The sequence below is a fragment of the Staurois parvus genome, unplaced genomic scaffold, assembly GCF_062004578.1.
Source record: "Staurois parvus isolate SC_StPar_1 unplaced genomic scaffold, SC_StPar_1.0 ptg003532l, whole genome shotgun sequence".
Classification (NCBI taxonomy): domain Eukaryota; kingdom Metazoa; phylum Chordata; class Amphibia; order Anura; family Ranidae; genus Staurois; species Staurois parvus.
The window spans coordinates 63,353-81,143 of NW_028321328.1; the positions used below are offsets into that span (position 1 = coordinate 63,353).

Genomic DNA, 17,791 nt, shown 5'->3' on the forward strand with positions numbered 1-17,791 from the left:
TATGCAGGGAAGGTTTTCTATCTCTCTCCTCACTTCCTGTCCTTGTGACAACCCTCTGAGCAATGAGGGAGAGGTAGTCACCGGGACGGCTCTATGCAGGGAAGGTTTTCTATCTCTCCCCTCACTTCCTGTCCTTGTGACAACCCTCTGAGCAATGAGGGAGACGTAGTCACCGGGACGGCTCTATGCAGGGAAGGTTTTCTATCTCTCCCCTCACTTCCTGTCCTTGTGACAACCCTCTGAGCAATGGGGGGAGAGGTAGTCACCGGGACGGCTCTATGCAGGGAAGGTTTGCTATCTCTCCCCTCACTTCCTGTCCTTGTGACAACCCTCTGAGCAATGGGGGGAGAGGTAGTCACCGGGACGGCTCTATGCAGGGAAGGTTTTCTATCTCTCCCCTCATTTCCTGTCCTTGTGACAACCCTCTGAGCAATGAGGGAGAGGTAGTCACCTGGACGGCTCTATGCAGGGAAGGTTTTCTATCTCTCCCCTCACTTCCTGTCCTTGTGACAACCCTCTGAGCAATGAGGGAAAGGTAGTCACCGGGACGGCTCTATGCAGGGAAGGTTTTCTATCTCTCCCCTCACTTCCTGTCCTTGTGACAACCCTCTGAGCAATGAGGGAAAGGTAGTCACCGGGACGGCTCTATGCAGGGAAGGTTTTCTATCTCTCCCCTCACTTCCTGTCCTTGTGACAACCATCTGAGCAATGAGGGAGAGAGGTAGTCACCGGGACGGCTCTATGCAGGGAAGGTTTTCTATCTCTCCCCTCACTTCCTGTCCTTGTGACAACCATCTGAGCAATGAGGGAGAGGTAGTCACCGGGACGGCTCTATGCAGGGAAGGTTTTCTATCTCTCCCCTCACTTCCTGTCCTTGTGACAACCCTCTGAGCAATGAGGGAGAGGTAGTCACCGGGACGGCTCTATGCAGGGAAGGTTTGCTATCTCTCCCATCACTTCCTGTCCTTGTGACAACCCTCTGAGCAATGAGGGAGACGTAGTCACCGGGACGGCTCTATGCAGGGAAGGTTTCCTATCTCTCCCCTCACTTCCTGTCCTTGTGACAACCCTCTGAGCAATGGGGGGGAGAGGTAGTCACCTGGACGGGAAAGGACAGACAGCTCTGCGACGGTTGGAACGCCTGGAGCCCGTCCGGCCAGCGCGGGGTTAAGGAGCGGCTCCGACCCCCTCCCGGCCTTGTGTGGCACATAAAGTGGACAGGAAATAAAGCCATCGATCGGCGGAGCTCTGCCGCCCCGACCCCGGCCCCGGCTGACAAGACGGATAGTTTAGCAGGGGCCGCGCGCGTGTTAACTTCTCCCCGGCCGCGGCCTGATGACAGCCTAGGGGCCCCGTTATCTGTCCTCTCCTCGCCGCGCGGCCGCTGCTCTTCTCCAGGATCAATCGATGCCCGAGCTCCAATATTAGCTTAATCCCCCTGTTAATGGCAGCGCCGACGTGACTAATTGCAGCAATAATTGATAGAACCTGACTGCTGAGGGCTGATCGATTCCCGGAGTCGGAGGAGCAATCACATATTACACCTTCATAAATAAAAACGTGTCAGCGCAGGAGGAGAGCGGCGGGCCTCAGATCCTTCATTGCTACATGGCCGGAGGCGACCTTTCCGAGCCTCCAGAAACAATCGTTCCAGAGGAAGGGGGTGATATGGACGCGGTGCTGATGTTTGCATTGTTGGGGGTTATTAGGCTGTGATCCAGATGTGGTGCAACCAAAATGTGTCAGTGTGGAAGGGGAGCAGCGGCCGCTCTCTCTGATGCTAAGTGGGGGGGGTGACCTTTCTGACCCCCCAGAAACAATCGTTCCTGAGAAAGGGGGTGATATGGAAGCAGTGCTGATGTTTGCATTGTTGGGGGTTATTAGGCTGTGATCCAGGTGTGGTGCAACCAAAATGTGTCAGTGTGGAAGGGGAGCAGCGGCCGCTCTCTCTGATGCTAAGTGGGGGGGGTGACCTTTCTGACCCCCCAGAAACAATCGTTCCTGAGAAAGGGGGTGATATGGAAGCAGTGCTGATGTTTGCATTGTTGGGGGTTATTAGGCTGCGATCCAGATGTGGTGCAACCAAAATGTGTCGGTGCCGAAGGGGGAGCGGCAGCAACTCTTTCTGATGCTACCCCGCCAGGGTTGACCTTTCTGACCCCATAGAAACAATCATTCCCAAGAAAGGGGGTGATATGGGCGCGGCCCTGATGTTTATATTGTTTGCATTGTTGGGGGTTATTAGGCCATGATCCAGATGTGGTGCAACCAAAATGTGTTGGTCCGGAAGGGGGAACGGCAGCCGCTCTCTCTGATGCTACGTGGCCAGGGGTAACCTTTCTGACCCCATAGAAACAATCATTGCTTAGGAAGGGGGTGATATGGACGCGGTGCTGATGTTTTCATTGTTGGGGGTTATTAGGCCGTGATCCAGATGTGGTGCAACCAAAATGTGTTGGTGTGCAAGGGGGAGCGGTGGACGCTCTCTCTGATGCTACGTGGTCGAGGGTGGCCTTTCTGACCCCCCAGAAACAATCGTTCCCGAGGAAGGGGGTGACATGGACGCGGTGCTGATGTTTGCATTGTTGGGGGTTATTAGGCCGTGATCCAGATGTGGTGCAACCAAAATGTGTTGGTGTGCAAGGGGGAGCGGTGGACGCTCTCTCTGATGCTACGTGGTCGAGGGTGGCCTTTCTGACCCCCCAGAAACAATCGTTCCCGAGGAAGGGGGTGACATAGACGCGGTGCTGATGTTTATATTGTTTGCATTGTTGAGGGTTATTAGGCTGTGATCCAGATGTGGTGCAACCAAAATGTGTCGGTGTGGAAGGGGAGCGACTGCCATGCCCTCTTATGCTATGTGGCCGGGGGTGACCTTTTCTGACCCTCCAGAAACAATCATTCCCGAGAAAGGGGGTGATATGGACCCGGTGCTGATGTTTACATTGTTTGCATTGTTGGGAGTTATTAGGCTGTGATCCAGATGTGGTGCAACCAAAATGTGTCGGTGCGGAAGGGGGTGTGGCAGCAACTCTTACTGATGCTAGGAGGCCGGGGTGACCTTTCTGACCCCATAGAAACAATCATTTCCGAGAAAAGAGGTGATATGGAAACGGTGCTGATGTTTATGTTGTTTGCATTGTTGAGGGTTATTAGGCTCTAATCCAGATGTGGAGCAACCAAAATGTGTCGGTGTGGAAGGGCGAGCGTTGGATGCTCTCTCTGATGCTACGTGGTCGACGGTGACCTTTCAAACCCTCCAGAAACAATCATTCACGATAAGGGAGGTGATATGGACGCGGTGCTGATGTTTTCATTGTTGGGGGTTATTAGTCTGTGATCCAGATGTGGTGCAACCAAAATATGTCGGTGCACAAGGGGAGCGGCGGCCGCTCACTCTGATGCTACGTGGTCAAGGGTGACCTTTCTGACCCCATAGAAACAATCATTCCTGAGAAAGGGGGTGATATGGAAGCGGTGCTGATGTTTATATTGTCTGCATTGTTGGGGGTTATTAGGCTGTGATCCAGATGTGGTGCAACCAAAATGTGTCGGTGTGGAAGGGGAGCGTCGGACACTCTCTCTGATGCTACGTGGCCGGGGGGTGATCTTTCTGACCCCATAACACAATCATTCCCAAGGAAGGGGGTGAAATGTACCCGGTGCTGATGTTTACATTGCTTGCATTGTTGGCGGTTATTAGGCTGTGATCCAGATGTGGTGCAACCAAAATGTGTCGGTGTGCAAGGGGGAGCGGTGGACGCTCTCTCTGATGCTATGTGGCCGGGGTGACCTATCTAACCTTCCAGAAACAATCATTCTCAAGGAAGGGGGTGATATGGATGTGGTGCTGATGTTTACATTGTTTTCATTGTTGAGGGTTATTAGGCTGTGATCCAGATGTGGTGCAACCAAAATGTGTGACTCTTTCTGGCGCTACGTGGCCGGGGGCGATCGTTCTGACCCCCCCAGATGCAATTGCTCCCCATGAAAGGGGGTGACATGGATGTGGTGCTGCTGTTTACAACACTCACATTACTGGGGGATGGTATACTGCGAACCGGATGTGGTGCAACCAAAATGCGTCAGCGCAGAAGGGGAGCGGCGGCCACTCCCTGATGTTATGAGATCGGAGGTGACCCTTCAGACCCACCGAGAACTACGCTCGAGTATGTCAGCAACATTCGCTCCCGTGGAGGGGTGGTATGAAAGCGGCGCAGTTTAAGTCGCTCACGTTGCCGGGGGAAAGGGGGGGGGGGAGGTGTTAGTAGGCTGCAAACCAGATGTGGTGCAACCAAAAACCGTCAGCGGAGAGGGGGAGCGGCGGCTGCCCTCTCTAGAGCTACGCTGGCCCTCCAGACAATACACAAGTATGTGAGGGACAGTCACTCTTTCGGAGAGGGGGGCGATAAGAAAACGGCTCAGAGCTTTACCTCGCTCACACTGCCGACGGTTAGAAGTGATGCAACCGAAAAGTGTCGGCACAGAAGGGGAGCGGCGGCCGCATGCATTACGCACGGGAGACTAAGTCCGGGTGCCCACGGGCGATTTTCAGTAGCGCCGTCGTGTGACTACAATTTTGGACATCAAAGTCGCACCCCAACCTTCTCAATGGCACCCCGTTCAAATCCAACGACTCAAAGTCGCGGCCATTTTTAAAAGGCGCCTGCGCCACTTTTGTTGCTGGATCAAAGTCGCATCAAAGCGCACCGAGGTGAATGGAGCCTAACCGCGAATGTGGATTTTCGCTTTTTTTTTTTTTTTTTTGCTCTTTTGCTGAATTGACATGTAAAAGTTCAAACAGAATTCTGTTGTTGTATGTTCCAGCTTGAAACCGGCCACACGCGTGTAGATTTTCGGACGAGAAGAATTCGTACGAAACTTCTTCAAACGTTCGGTGAACGGACGAATGTCGATCGAAAAATGGCATTTGCTTGTAGCGTTCGAGTTTAAAACGAATGTCGTTTCTGAACGATCACCGCATGTACCGGGTGAAAATGCGTGAGATCGAGAAACGTTTTCCTTCCCGCTCCTTCGAATTTTCCCGTCGCCGCGTTCGAAAACAACCGATTTGACCCCCCGCTAACGATTAGAAAATCGAAGGAATATTATTGGAAGGAGAATTCCCGTACGAAAATCTATACATGGAAGCAGTCTCTAGAAGTCTCCTGTCACATGGCAGCAGGCTCTAGAAGTCTCCTGTTACATGGGAGCAGTTTCTAGAAGTCTCCTGTCACATGGCAGCAGGCTCTAGAAGTCTCCTGTCACATGGCAGCAGGCTCTAGAAGTCTCCTGTTACATGGGAGCAGTTTCTAGAAGTCTCCTGTTACATGGGAGCAGGCTCTAGAAGTCTCCTGTTACATGGAAGCAGGCTCTAGAAGTCTCCTGTCACATGGGAGCAGGCTCTAGAAGTCTCCTGTTACATGGAAGCAGGCTCTAGAAATCTCCTGTCACATGGAAGCAGTCTCTAGAAGTCTCCTGTCACATGGAAGCAGTCTCTACAAGTCTCCTGTCACATGGAAGCAGTCTCTAGAAGTCTCCTGTTACATGAAGGCAGTCTCTAGAAGTCTCTTGTTGCATGGAAGCAGGCTCTAGAAGTCTCCTGTTACATGGAAGCAGTCTCTAGAAGTCTCTTGTTACATGGAAGCAGGCTCTAGAAGTCTCCTGTCACATGGAAGCAGTCTCTAAAAGTCTCCTGTTACATGGAAGCAGTCTCTAGAAGTCTCCTGTCACATGGAAGCAGTCTCTAAAAGTCTCCTGTTACATGGAAGCAGTCTCTAGAAGTCTCCTGTTACATGGAAGCAGTCTCTAGAAGTCTCTTGTTACATGGAAGCAGGCTCTACAAGTCTCCTGTTACATGGAAGCAGGCTCTACAAGTTTCCTGTTACATGGAAGCAGTCTCTAGAAGTCTCCTGTTACATGGAAGCAGTCTCTAGAAGTCTCTTGTTACATGGAAGCAGGCTCTAGAAGTCTCCTGTTACATGGAAGCAGTCTCTACAAGTTTCCTGTTACATGGAAGCAGTCTCTACAAGTTTCCTGTTACATGGCAGCAGTCTCTAGAAGTCTCCTGTTACATGGCAGCAGTCTCTAGAAGTCTCCTGTTACATGGCAGCAGTCTCTAGAAGTCTCCTGTTACATGGCAGCAGTCTCTAGAAGTCTCCTGTTACATGGAAGCAGGCTCTAGAAGTCTGAACGATCACCACATACACCGGCTGAAAATTTGATTGAGAAAAGTTTTCCTTCCCGCCCCTTCGAATTGCAGTGACGCAATGCAGCAATAGAAAAGCAGCAACGCAACGACAGGAAAGCAGTGACGCAACGCAGCGACAGAAAAGCAGCGACGTAACGCAATGACAGGAAAGCAGTGATGCAACGCAGCGTCAGGAAAGCAGCGACGCAACGCAGCGACAGAAAAGCAGCGACGCAACGCAGCGTCAGGAAAGCAGTGATGCAACGTAGCAACAGAAAAGCGACAACACAGCGACAGAAAAGCAGTGACGCAACGCAGCGTCAGGAAAGCAGTGACGCAACGCAGCGATAGAAAAGCAGCGACGCAACGCAGCGTCAGAAAAGCAGCGATGCAACGCAGCGACAGAAAAGCAGCGACGCAACGCAGCGACAGAAAAGCAGTGATGCAGCGCCAGAAAAGCAGTGACGCAACGCAACAGAAAAGCAGCGACACAACGCAGCGACAGGAAAGCAGTGACACAATGCAGAGACAGAAAAGCAGCGACGCAACGCAGAGACAGAAAAGCAGCGACGTGACGCAACGTCAGGAAAGCAGCGACGCAACGTCAGGAAAGCAGCGACGCAACGCAGAGACAGAAAAGCAGTGACGCAGCGCAGCAACAGAAAATCAGCAACGCAACGACAGGAAAGCAGTGATGCAACGTAGCGACAGAAAAGCGGCAACACAGCGACAGAAAAGCAGCGACGCAACGCAGCGACAGAAAAGCAGCAACGCAACGACAGGAAAGCAGTGATGCAACGTAGCGACAGAAAAGCGACAACACAGCGACAGAAAAGCAGTGACGCAATGCAGCGACAGAAAAGCATCAATGCAGCGACAGAAAAGCGACAACGCAGCGACAGAAAAGCAGTGACGCAACGTAACGATAGAAAAGCAGTGATGCAACGCAGCGACAGAAAAGCAGTGATGCAACGTAACGATAGAAAAGCAGTGACGCAACGCAGCATCAGGAAAGCAGTGATGCGACGTGGCGACAGAAAAGCAGCAACGCAGCGTCAGGAAAGCAGTGACGCAACGCAGCGCCAGGAAAGCAGTGACGCAACGCAGCGTCAGGAAAGCAGCAACGCAACGCAGCGACAGGAAAGCAGCGATGCAACGTAGCGACAGAAAAGCAACACAATGCAGCGACAGAAAAGCAGCGATGCAACGCAGCGACAGGAAAGCAGCGATGCAACGCAGCGACAGGAAAGCAGCGATGCAACGCAGCGATGGAAAAGCAGTGACGCAACGCAACGGTCAGTCCAGATATGATGGGATTTCTTCCCAAATATGTGAAATTGCGTGGATCTGGTTGTACGGTGTGGGGACAGGATCGGTCAGCGTCACTCTGTCGCCTATCGCCACGGTCGCCCCTGACCCGGCCGCACACAAAAGCCTCCTTTGATGGGACGAGCTCAGCGGGATCCTCTGAACAGATCAGACTGCCTTTTGTCCCCACGCCGAAGGGGCTGCAACCTTTAGACCCCTTAATAGACCCGGCAATTTGTCACCACCCACGGTGCGGGAGACGAGGGGGGGGGGGTGGCACCTGGTCCGCACCCCGGGCTGTACTCACTACCACCCCCCAGCACCGAGCATTAGCTGCCCTGCCTTATAATATTTGATGAATGTGACCGCGTGGCGCAGCTGCGGGAAGGTCACTCATTGGGGAAATATGTTTCTGTCTCGGCTATTGAAAAAAAAAGTTTCTGGCGGTGACAACCCCACATTACTCACATTTTATTAACTCCGTCCGCTCCACAATTTGTCTTGGAGTTCCGTGGCTTCCAGGGCTGCTGTCAATAGGATCGGTCCAGGCCCGGCGTCACAGGGCTCCCGTGTCCTTGGGGCGCCGCAGAGGGCCTGGCAGTTATCCGGGAAGGGGGGGGGATTTCAAAGATATTCCGGATGATAATAAAAAGCAACACCGAAAGGATTTAGTTTAAAGGAAAAAAAAATAAAAATGTAATTCATTGCGAGCGGTAAAAACGCGAACCAGCCGCTGCTTCAATGACATGTTGCACTGTGAATGGACGAGGGGTAAGCGCCTGAATGCCGACCAGTCACGGGGCAACTCCCAGCAGGTGACAGCCAGCTTCTTATCAATGGGTGGGCTACTTCTGGGCTGAGCTGCACTGTGTGTAATGGCTAGTTGGCATCTGTGGTAAAACGCTGAGCAAACCATTGGCGCTATATAAATCCTGTATAATAATAATAATATCTCACAGAAATGAAAGATGTCAAAATTAGGCTTGCTAAAAAAATAAATAAATAAAAAAATAAAATAAAAATATATATATACATTTTTTAAATTATTATTATTTTTTTATTATTATAGTAGTTATTTTTTTCCTTATTATTTTTTATTATTATTTTTTCTTATTATAGTTTTTTTTAAATTATTATTATTATTACTATTATATTTAACATTAATATAAAAAATTGTATACATATAATATGGAAAATATACAATTATAATATAATTTTCACATATATTATCATCATTTTTATTATTATATAATTAATATAAAATCATTTTTATATAATACAAGTTTACTATTTTATATATATATTTCTTTTATAAAAAAGATAAAAGTTACATATATATATAAATTTTGTCTTTTTTCCCCGAGAACTCCTCCAAATCCTGAACTCCCCTGAGGACGCCTCCAAATACTGTCCTTCCCAAGGACACCTCCAAATCCCACCCTCCCGAGAACTCCTCCAAATCCCTTCCTCCAAGAACTCCTCCAAATCCTGACCTCCCCCAAGGGCTCCTCCAAATATTGTCCTCCCCCAAAGATTCCACCAAATTCCTGCCCTCCCCCGAGGACATCCTCCCAATTCCCATCCTCCCAGAAAGACTCCTCCAAATATCATCCTCCCCCGAGGACTCCTTCAAATATTGTCCTTCCCGAGGACTCCTCCAAACCCTGCCCTCCCCCAAATCTCATCCTCCAAGGACTCCTCGAAATCTTGTCCTCCCCTGAGGGATCCTCCAAATATTGTCCTCCCCCAAGGATTCCACCAAATTCCTGCCCTCCCCTGAAGATGCCCTCCCCATTCCCATCCTCCCTAAGGATGCTTCCTAATCTCATCTTCCCCAAGGACTCATCCAAATCCCACTCTCCCCCCGAGAATGCATACAAATCCCAGCCTCCCCCCCTGAAGATTCCTCCAAATCCCAGCCTCCCCCCGAAGACTCCTCCAAATCCTGTATTCCCCCAAAGACTCCTCCAAATATCTTCCCCCCCCTCCATGGATTCCTCCAAATATTGTCCACTCCCAAGGACTCCTTCAAATCCCACCCTCCCCCCGAGGATGCCTCCAAATCTCGTTCTCCCAGAGGACACCTCTAAATCCCATCTTCCCAGGAGGACGCCTCTAAATCCCGCCCTCCCCCAAAGACTCCTCCAAATATCATCCTCCCCCGAGGACTCCTTCAAATATTGTCCTTCCCGAGGACTCCTCCAAACCCTGCCCTCCCCCAAATCTCATCCTCCAAGGACTCCTCGAAATCTTGTCCTCCCCTGAGGATACCCTCCCAATTCCCATCCTCCCTAAGGATGCCACCTAATCTCATCTTCCCCAAGGACTCGTCCAAATCCCACTCCCCCCCCCCCGAGAATGCCTACAAATCCCACCCTCCCCCAAGGATGCCTCCAAATCTCGTTCTCCCAGAGGACACCTCTAAATCTCATCTTCCCAGGAGGACGCCTCTAAATCCCGCTCTCCCCCAACAATTCCTCCAAATCCCACCCTCCCCTGAGGACTCCTACAAATCCTGTCCTCCCCCGAGGACGCCTCCAAATCCCACCTTCCCCCGAGGACGCCTCCAAATATTGTCCTCCCCCCGAGGACGCCTCCATATATCGTCCTCCCCTGAGGACTGCTCAGAATCTGGAAGTCAATGACACATGCAAAATCTGTTCAATCCATGCGGGTGTAGTGTGCAGGGTTTATGTAGGCCAGCATTACACATGGCAGATTAGGAGGAGTCGGTGGGGGAGGACAGGGTATTGAATGTGCACAACTGTTTGTTTCTTCCTCTGTTTCCCCCTACCTGTCGCTCTGTTTAGTTGATGAGAGGTTAACATTTAACCTTTTTACCTCCAGAGGAACCCATGAAATCCATTCTCAGGGGTCAGTGGAAAAGAATAACCCCCGTACATTGGTGGTCAGAACACCCCCTTCCATATATTGGTGGTCAGAAAGCCCCCTCCTTACATTGGTGGTCAGAACGTCCCCCTCCTTACATTGGTGGTCAGAACGCCCCCCTCCTTACATTGGTGGTCAGAACGCCCCCCTCCTTACATTGGTGCTCAGAACGCCCCCTTCTTACATTGGTGGTCAGAACGCCCCCTTCTTACATTGGTGGTCAGAACGCCCCCCTCCTTACATTGGTGGTCAGAACGCCCCCCTCCTTACATTGGTGGTCAGAACGCCCCCCTCCTTACATTGGTGGTCAGAACGCCCCCTTCTTACATTGGTGGTCAGAACGCCCCCTCCTTACATTGGTGGTCAGAACGCCCCCTTCTTACATTGGTGGTCAGAACGCCCCCTCCTTACATTGGGGGTCAGAACGCCCCCTCTTTACATTGGTGGTCAGAACGCCCCCTCCTTACATTGGTGGTCAGAACACGCCCTCCTTACATTGATGGTCAGAACACGCCCTCCTTACATTGGTGGTCAGAACGTCCCCTTCTTACATTGGTGGTCAGAACGCCCCCTCCTTACATTAGTGGTCAGAACACCCTCTCCTTACATTGGTGGTCAGAACGCCCCCTTCTTACATTTGTGGTCAGAACGCCCCCTTCTTACATTGGTGGGCAGAACGCCCCTCTCCTAACATTGGTGGTCAGAACGCCCCCTCCTTACATTGGTGGTCAGAACGCCCTCTCCTTACATTAGTGGTCAGAACACCCTCTCCTTACATTGGTGGTCAAAACACCCCTTCTAACATTGGTGGTCAGAACGCCCCCTTCTAACATTGGTGGTCAGAACGCCCCCTCCTTACATTGGTGGTCAGAACACCCCCTCCTTACATTAGTGGTCAGAACACCCTCTCCTTACATTAGTGGTCAGAACACCCTCTCCTTACATTAGTGGTCAGAACACCCTCTCCTTACATTGGTGGTCAGAACGCCCCCTTCTAACATTGGTGGTCAGAACGCCCCCTCCTTACATACATCAGATGGGAGGTCAATCAGCCACCAGCAACCCTCTGAGGAGCTCCACCACGTGATGGTATTGTATGTTTACAGTCGGTTACTTAGTACTTGTGGGGATGACAGGACCCCTTTGCCTTGGATCTAAGGAAATAAAACATGGTTACATTGTACACCCTGGAACCCTTGTTCTATCGTACTCCTTGGGGTTCCCAAAACTGCCCTTCAACTTTGCTCCTTGAGCACGCAATATTTTTTGAAAATGAAAAGAATTTGCGCGATAACCGGCGCCACATCATTATTATTTGGATTACAAATGGATGTGTCTGCATAGCTCACCAACTGAAGATATATACACACACTATATTGCCAAAAGTATTGGCCCCGCCCTCCAAATCATGTGATTCAGGGGTTCCAATCCCCTCCATATCATGTGATTCAGGTGTTCCAATCCCCTCCATATCATGTGATTCCGGTATTCCAATGCCCTCCATGGACACAGGTGTATACAATCAAGCCCCTAGGCATGCAGACTGCTTCTACAAACATTGGTGAAAGAATGGGTCGCTCTCAGGAGCTCAGTGACTCCAAGCGTGGTCCCGTGATAGGTGGCCACCTGGGCAATAAGTCCATCCGTGACATTTCCTGGCTACTAAATATTCCACGCTCAACTGTTAGTGGGATTATAACAAAGTGGAAGCCACTGGGAACAACATCCACTCAACCACCAAGTGGTAGGCCACGTCACATGACAGGGCGGGGTCAGCGCATGCTGAAGCGCACAGTGCGCAGAAGTCGCCAACTGTCTGCAGAGTCAATGGCTAAAGACCTCCAAACTTGGTGTGGCCTTCAGATGAGCCCAACAACAGTGCGTAGAGAGCTTCATGGAATGGGTTTCCATGGCTGAGCAGCTGCATCCAAGCCTTACATCACCAAGTGCAATGCAAAGCGTCGGATGCCGTGGTGTAAAGCACGCCGCCACTGGACTCTAGAACAGGGGAGACGTGTTCTCTGGAGTGACCAATCACGCTTCTCTGTCTGGCAATCCGATGGACGTGTCTGGGTTTGGCTGTTGCCAGGAGAATGGTACTTGCCTGACTGCATTGTGCCAAGTGTAGTTTGGTGGAGGGGGGATTACAGTGCGGTGGTGTTTTTCAGGGGTTGGGCTTGGCCCCCTAGTTCCAGTGAAGGGAATTCTTAAGGTGACATTTTGGACAACTTTGTGGGAGGAGTTTGGGGACGGTCCCTTCCTGTTCCAACATGACTGCCCACCAGGGCACAAAGCAAGGTCCATAAAGACATGGAGGAGCCAGTTTGGGGTGGAGGAACTTGACTGTCCTGCACAGAGTCCTGACCTCAACCCCATAGAACACCTTTGGGATGAATTAGAGCGGGGACTGTGAGCCAGGCCTCCTCCCCCGACATCAGTGCCTGACCTGACAAATGTGCTTCTGGAAGAATGGTCCAACCTTCCCATAGACACCCTCCTAAACCTTGTGGACGGCCTTCCCAGAAGAGTTGAAGCTGTTATAGCTGCAAAGGGCGGGGCCAACTCAGTATTGAACCCTACGGACTAAGACTGGGGGGCCATTAAAGGTCATGTGCGTGGAAAGGGCGGGGCCAACTCAATGTTGAACCCTACGGACTAAGACTGGGGGGCCATTAAAGGTCATGTGCGTGGAAAGGGCGGGGCCAACTCAATATTGAACCCTACGGACTAAGACTGAGAGGCCATGAAAGGTCATGTCCGTGGAAAGGCCGGCGGCCCAATACTTTGGGCAATATGGAGTGCGTATATACAGTTGTGGCCAAAATTATTCAACCCCCACTGAAATTGAGTGTTTTGGCCAGTTTGACATTGCTTTTGATCATTCAGTCATCTTGCTTACATTTACATTAAAGAGGCACTTGTAGGTCAGACAAATATAACATAACAGTTATAATGAAATAACCACAAATGTCTTTTCTGTGCTCACAGCATTATCAGTTTTATTCAACCCCCAAGTGACATTCAATCTTAGTACTTAGTACAGCATCCTTTTACAGTTATAACAGCTTTTAAACGTGAAGCATAGCTTGACACAAGTGTCTTGCAGCGATCTACGGGTATCTTCGCCCATTCTTCATGGGCAAAGGCCTCCAGTTCAGTCACATTCTTAGGCTTGCGCACTGCAACTGCTTTCTTTAAGTCCCACCAGAGGTTCTCAATCGGATTTAAGTCTGGTGACTGCGATGGCCACTCCAAAATGTTCCAGCCTTTCCTCTGCAACCATGCTCTAGTGGACTTGGAGGTATGCTTGGGATCATTGTCCTGTTGAAAGGTCCAACGTCTCCCAAGCCTCAGGTGTGTGACGGACTGCATCACGTTTCCATCCAATATCTCCTGGTACTGAAGAGAATTCATGGTACCTTGCACACGCTGAAGCTTCCCTGTACCTGCAGAAGCAAAACAGCCCCAAAGCATGATTGACCCTCCACCATGCTTCACAGTAGGCAAGGTGTTCTTTTCATCATAGGCCTTGTTCTTCCTCCTCCAAACATAGCGTTGATCCATGGGCCCAAACAGTTCTAATTTTGTTTCATCAGTCCACAGAACACTATCCCACAACTTTTGTGGTTTGTCCACATGGCTTTTGGCATACTGCAGTCGACTCTTCTTATTCTTTGGAGACAGCAAGGGGGTACGCCTGGGAGTTCTGGCACGGAGGCCTTCATTACGCAGTGTGCGTCTTATTGTCTGGGCTGAAACTTCTGTACCCACATCTGACAAATCTTTTCTCAGTTCCTCAGCAGTCACACGGGGACTTCTCTCCACTCTACGCTTCAGGTAGCGCACAGCAGTCGAAGTCAGCATCTTCTTTCTGCCACGACCAGGTAGCGTTTCAACAGTGCCCTTTGCCTTGAATTTGCGAATGATGCTTCCTAAGGTGTCTCTTGGTATGTTTAACATCTTTGCAATCTTCTTATAGCCATTGCCCTTCCTGTGAAGAGAAATCACCTCTTCTCTTGTCTTCCTGGACCATTCTCTTGCCTTCACCATGTTTGTAACCACACCAGTAAATGTCTAGAAGGAGCTGAGTATCACAGTCATTTTAAAGCTGCCTAATTGGTGCTTATTATGCTTGATTGCTGCTCGGTGACATCCACAGGTGTTTTCAATACCTGATGGAAAGCACCTGTATGAACCTCTGTTCTTCAGAGTGGTAGTCTTTAAGGGGTTGAATAATTGTGGCAATGAAGAAACCACATAAGAACCATTTACTACTGTATTACATAAACAATTGATGTCATTTTAGTTGCATTTGGGTAGTTACAACGTCCTTGTAGGATTTGATTCTGAATACAATTCCAAATGTACACTATAGTCCCTAAACCCCTTTACAGCATTGGGGGTTGAATAATTTTGGCCACAACTGTAAACATATGTATATTTTTCCTTTTGACACCACAGTCTAGGTTAGATGTCGGGTTACGGGAAGCAGCTGGAGATGATATCGGTATCCTTGAGTGGAGGATGTTCTGATGATCTATACACGCCGGGTTAACCAGTCAGGTGGCGGCACATCTGTCCGTCTAGACAACAAGAGGCTCTCGGGTCAAATGGAAGCGATAAGTTGAGGTAAACAGCCCCGGGATCTGTCCCGGATTCCCATCTGTCCTCAGGTTTGGATCCCTGAGATCCTCCATCACTTTCGCTCTTCAGGATGGAGATAGAAGGGAAGCTCTCCACCCTTGGGGGGTCCTCAGCGAACTGTCCCTCTGCATCTGGTTAAGGTGACACTTTGTTGGACACACAAGTCCTACAGAGGTCAACGGAGTCACTGATAACAGAGGGGCCCCTGAGGGGCAACAGGAAACCAGGTGGCCTGTTTAAGTGGCGAGGAGGATGGAAGTGCCTCGGGGAGGAGAGATAGAGGAGGACAGGTGGAGAGGAAGGAGGACAACAATAGGCGAGGCGCTCAGCCATGCCACACCTTCCCGTCTGCTCTGACCCACCACAACCCACCACTCAAGAGGGTCACATATCGTGTCCTACCATTCCCTAGCAATGGGGGCTGCAGTTGTTTTCTTTTTTAGTTTTTTTTTGGTTTTTTACCCTTTTTTTTGCCTTTTCCTGAAAAATGAACAAGTATCCTGACCCCCCCCCCCCCAATCCAGACCTTAATGCCCCCGTGCTGCAGGTGTAGTGGTCCCCCCGTGCTGCGGGTGAAGTGGTCCCCCCGTGCTGCAGGTGAAGTGGTCCCCCCGTGCTGCAGGTGAAGTGGTCCCCCTGTGCTGCAGATGTAGTGGTCCCCCCCGTGCTGCGGGTGTAGTGGTCCCCCCGTGCTGAGGGTGAAGTGGTCCCCCCGTGCTGAGGGTGAAGTGGTCCCCCCCCCCCGTGCTGAGGGTGTAGTGGTCCCCCCCCGTGCTGCAGGTGTAGTGGTCCGTACGCCGCAATACAAAACCCCGGAGTGAGTATGGGTCATAATGATTGCGTTGACCAATGAGAAGCACGTCTGAGGATTCCTTTCCAGTAAAGTGGCATCACGGTCTGGAGGGGTGGCCAACATATTTGGAGTTCGCCTTTTTTTTTTTTTAACCATTCCTTTGTATCAAAAGCCACACACCCCCAATACCAACCCCTCCCCCAAATCCTCTATTACCACCCCCCACTACCACCCAGGCTGCTCCCCACCACCCCATCTTCCCTAACCTGCACCCCCATCCTCCCCCCTGCTGGGGCTGTGTCTCCTCCCCAGGTTGTGGCCCTTGTAGAGTGGGGCAGTGAAGTGGTGGATGAGGTCGGTGTGCAGGGACTTACCTCCTTGTAGCAGGGCCAGCACGGTGCCGTGGTCGTTAGCCAGGACGGCGTAGTGCAGGGCGGTGCTGCCCCGGAAGCTGGCCCGAGTATTAAGCCGATTGCTGAACTCGTCTTCCCGAACCACAAACACTGCAGGGAGAGGAGAGAGAAAACGTCACCGAATGAGGACGGACATGACTCCAAAATGTAACACATTGTATCCCACCTGTCCTTGTATGTGGCGCTGCATTAGTCTTCCTTTCAGGCTTTTCCCCCGGTGATCCTGCCAGTAACACACCTCCTGTCCTAGTGTGACAACGTTCCCTCTAGGAAGTGGCAGCAGCGTTGTCACCCTACACTACAGCTACAGATCAGTGATCTCTGTACAGCGCTGCGGTATATGTCAGAGCTATATAACTGTATAATAGTGTTTGTACCAGAGGAGCTTACACTCTAATGTCCCCTCCCCCACAGTCACATCATATCTGTACCAGAGGAGCTTAGACACTAATGTCCCCTCCCCCGCAGTCCCATCAGTCTCTGTACAGAGGAGCTTACACTCTAATGTCCCCTCCCCCACAGTCACATCAGTCTCTACCAGAGGAGCTTACACTCTAATGTCCCCTCCCCCACAGTCACATCAGTCTCTGTACCGGAGGAGCTTACGCTCTAATGCCCCCTCCCCCGCAGTCACATCAGTCTCTGTACCAGAGGAGCTTACACTCTAATGTCCCCTCCCCCACAGTCCCATCAGTCTCTGTACAGAGGAGCTTACGCTCTAATGTCCCCTCCCCCACAGTCACATCAGTCTCTGTACCGGAGGAGCTTACGCTCTAATGCCCCCTCCCCCACAGTCACATCAGTCTCTGTACCGGAGGAGCTTACGCTCTAATGTCCCCTCCCCTACAGTCACATCAGTCTCTGTACCGGAGGAGCTTACGCTCTAATGTCCCCTCCCCCACAGTCCCATCAGTCTCTGTACCAGAGGAGCTTACACTCTAATGTCCCCTCCCCCACAGTCACATCAGTCTCTGTACCAGAGGAGCTTACACTCTAATGTCCCCTCCCCCACAGTCACATCAGTCTCTGTACCGGAGGAGCTTACGCTCTAATGTCCCCTCCCCCACAGTCCCATCAAGTCTCTGTACCAGAGGAGCTTACACTCTAATGTCCCCTCCCCCACAGTCACATCAGTCTCTGTACCAGAGGAGCTTACACTCTAATGTCCCCTCCCCCACAGTCCCATCAGTCTCTGTACAGAGGAGCTTACGCTCTAATGTCCCCTCCCCCACAGTCCCATCAAGTCTCTGTACCAGAGGAGCTTACACTCTAATGTCCCCTCCCCCACAGTCACATCAGTCTCTGTACAGAGGAGCTTACACTCTAATGTCCCCTCCCCCACAGTCACATCAGTCTCTGTACAGAGGAGCTTACACTCTAGTGTCCCCTCCCCCACAGTCACATCAGTCTCTGTACATTGGACTGTGGGGGAGGGGACATTAGAGTGTAAGCTCCTCTGGTACAGAGACTGATGGGACTGTGGGGGGAGGGACATTAGAGTGTCAGCTCCTCTGGTACAGAGACTGGTGTGACTGTGGGGGAGGGGACATTAGA

The 17,791-nt window shown here is 51.1% G+C and overlaps 1 protein-coding gene across 1 annotated transcript in view; it reads right to left on the reverse strand.

Moving 5' to 3' along the window:
• LOC149427739 (mitochondrial disaggregase-like) overlaps positions 1–17,791 on the reverse strand; it is a gene marked incomplete at its 3' end in the record, with an annotated part of 120,526 nt that overhangs the window by 62,304 nt on the left and 40,431 nt on the right. Inside the window, exon 5 of the mRNA XM_089667717.1 lies at positions 16,199–16,327. Within this exon, the coding sequence (XP_089523843.1) occupies positions 16,199–16,327 (129 nt within the window). The remainder of the gene's footprint in view (positions 1–16,198; positions 16,328–17,791) is intronic.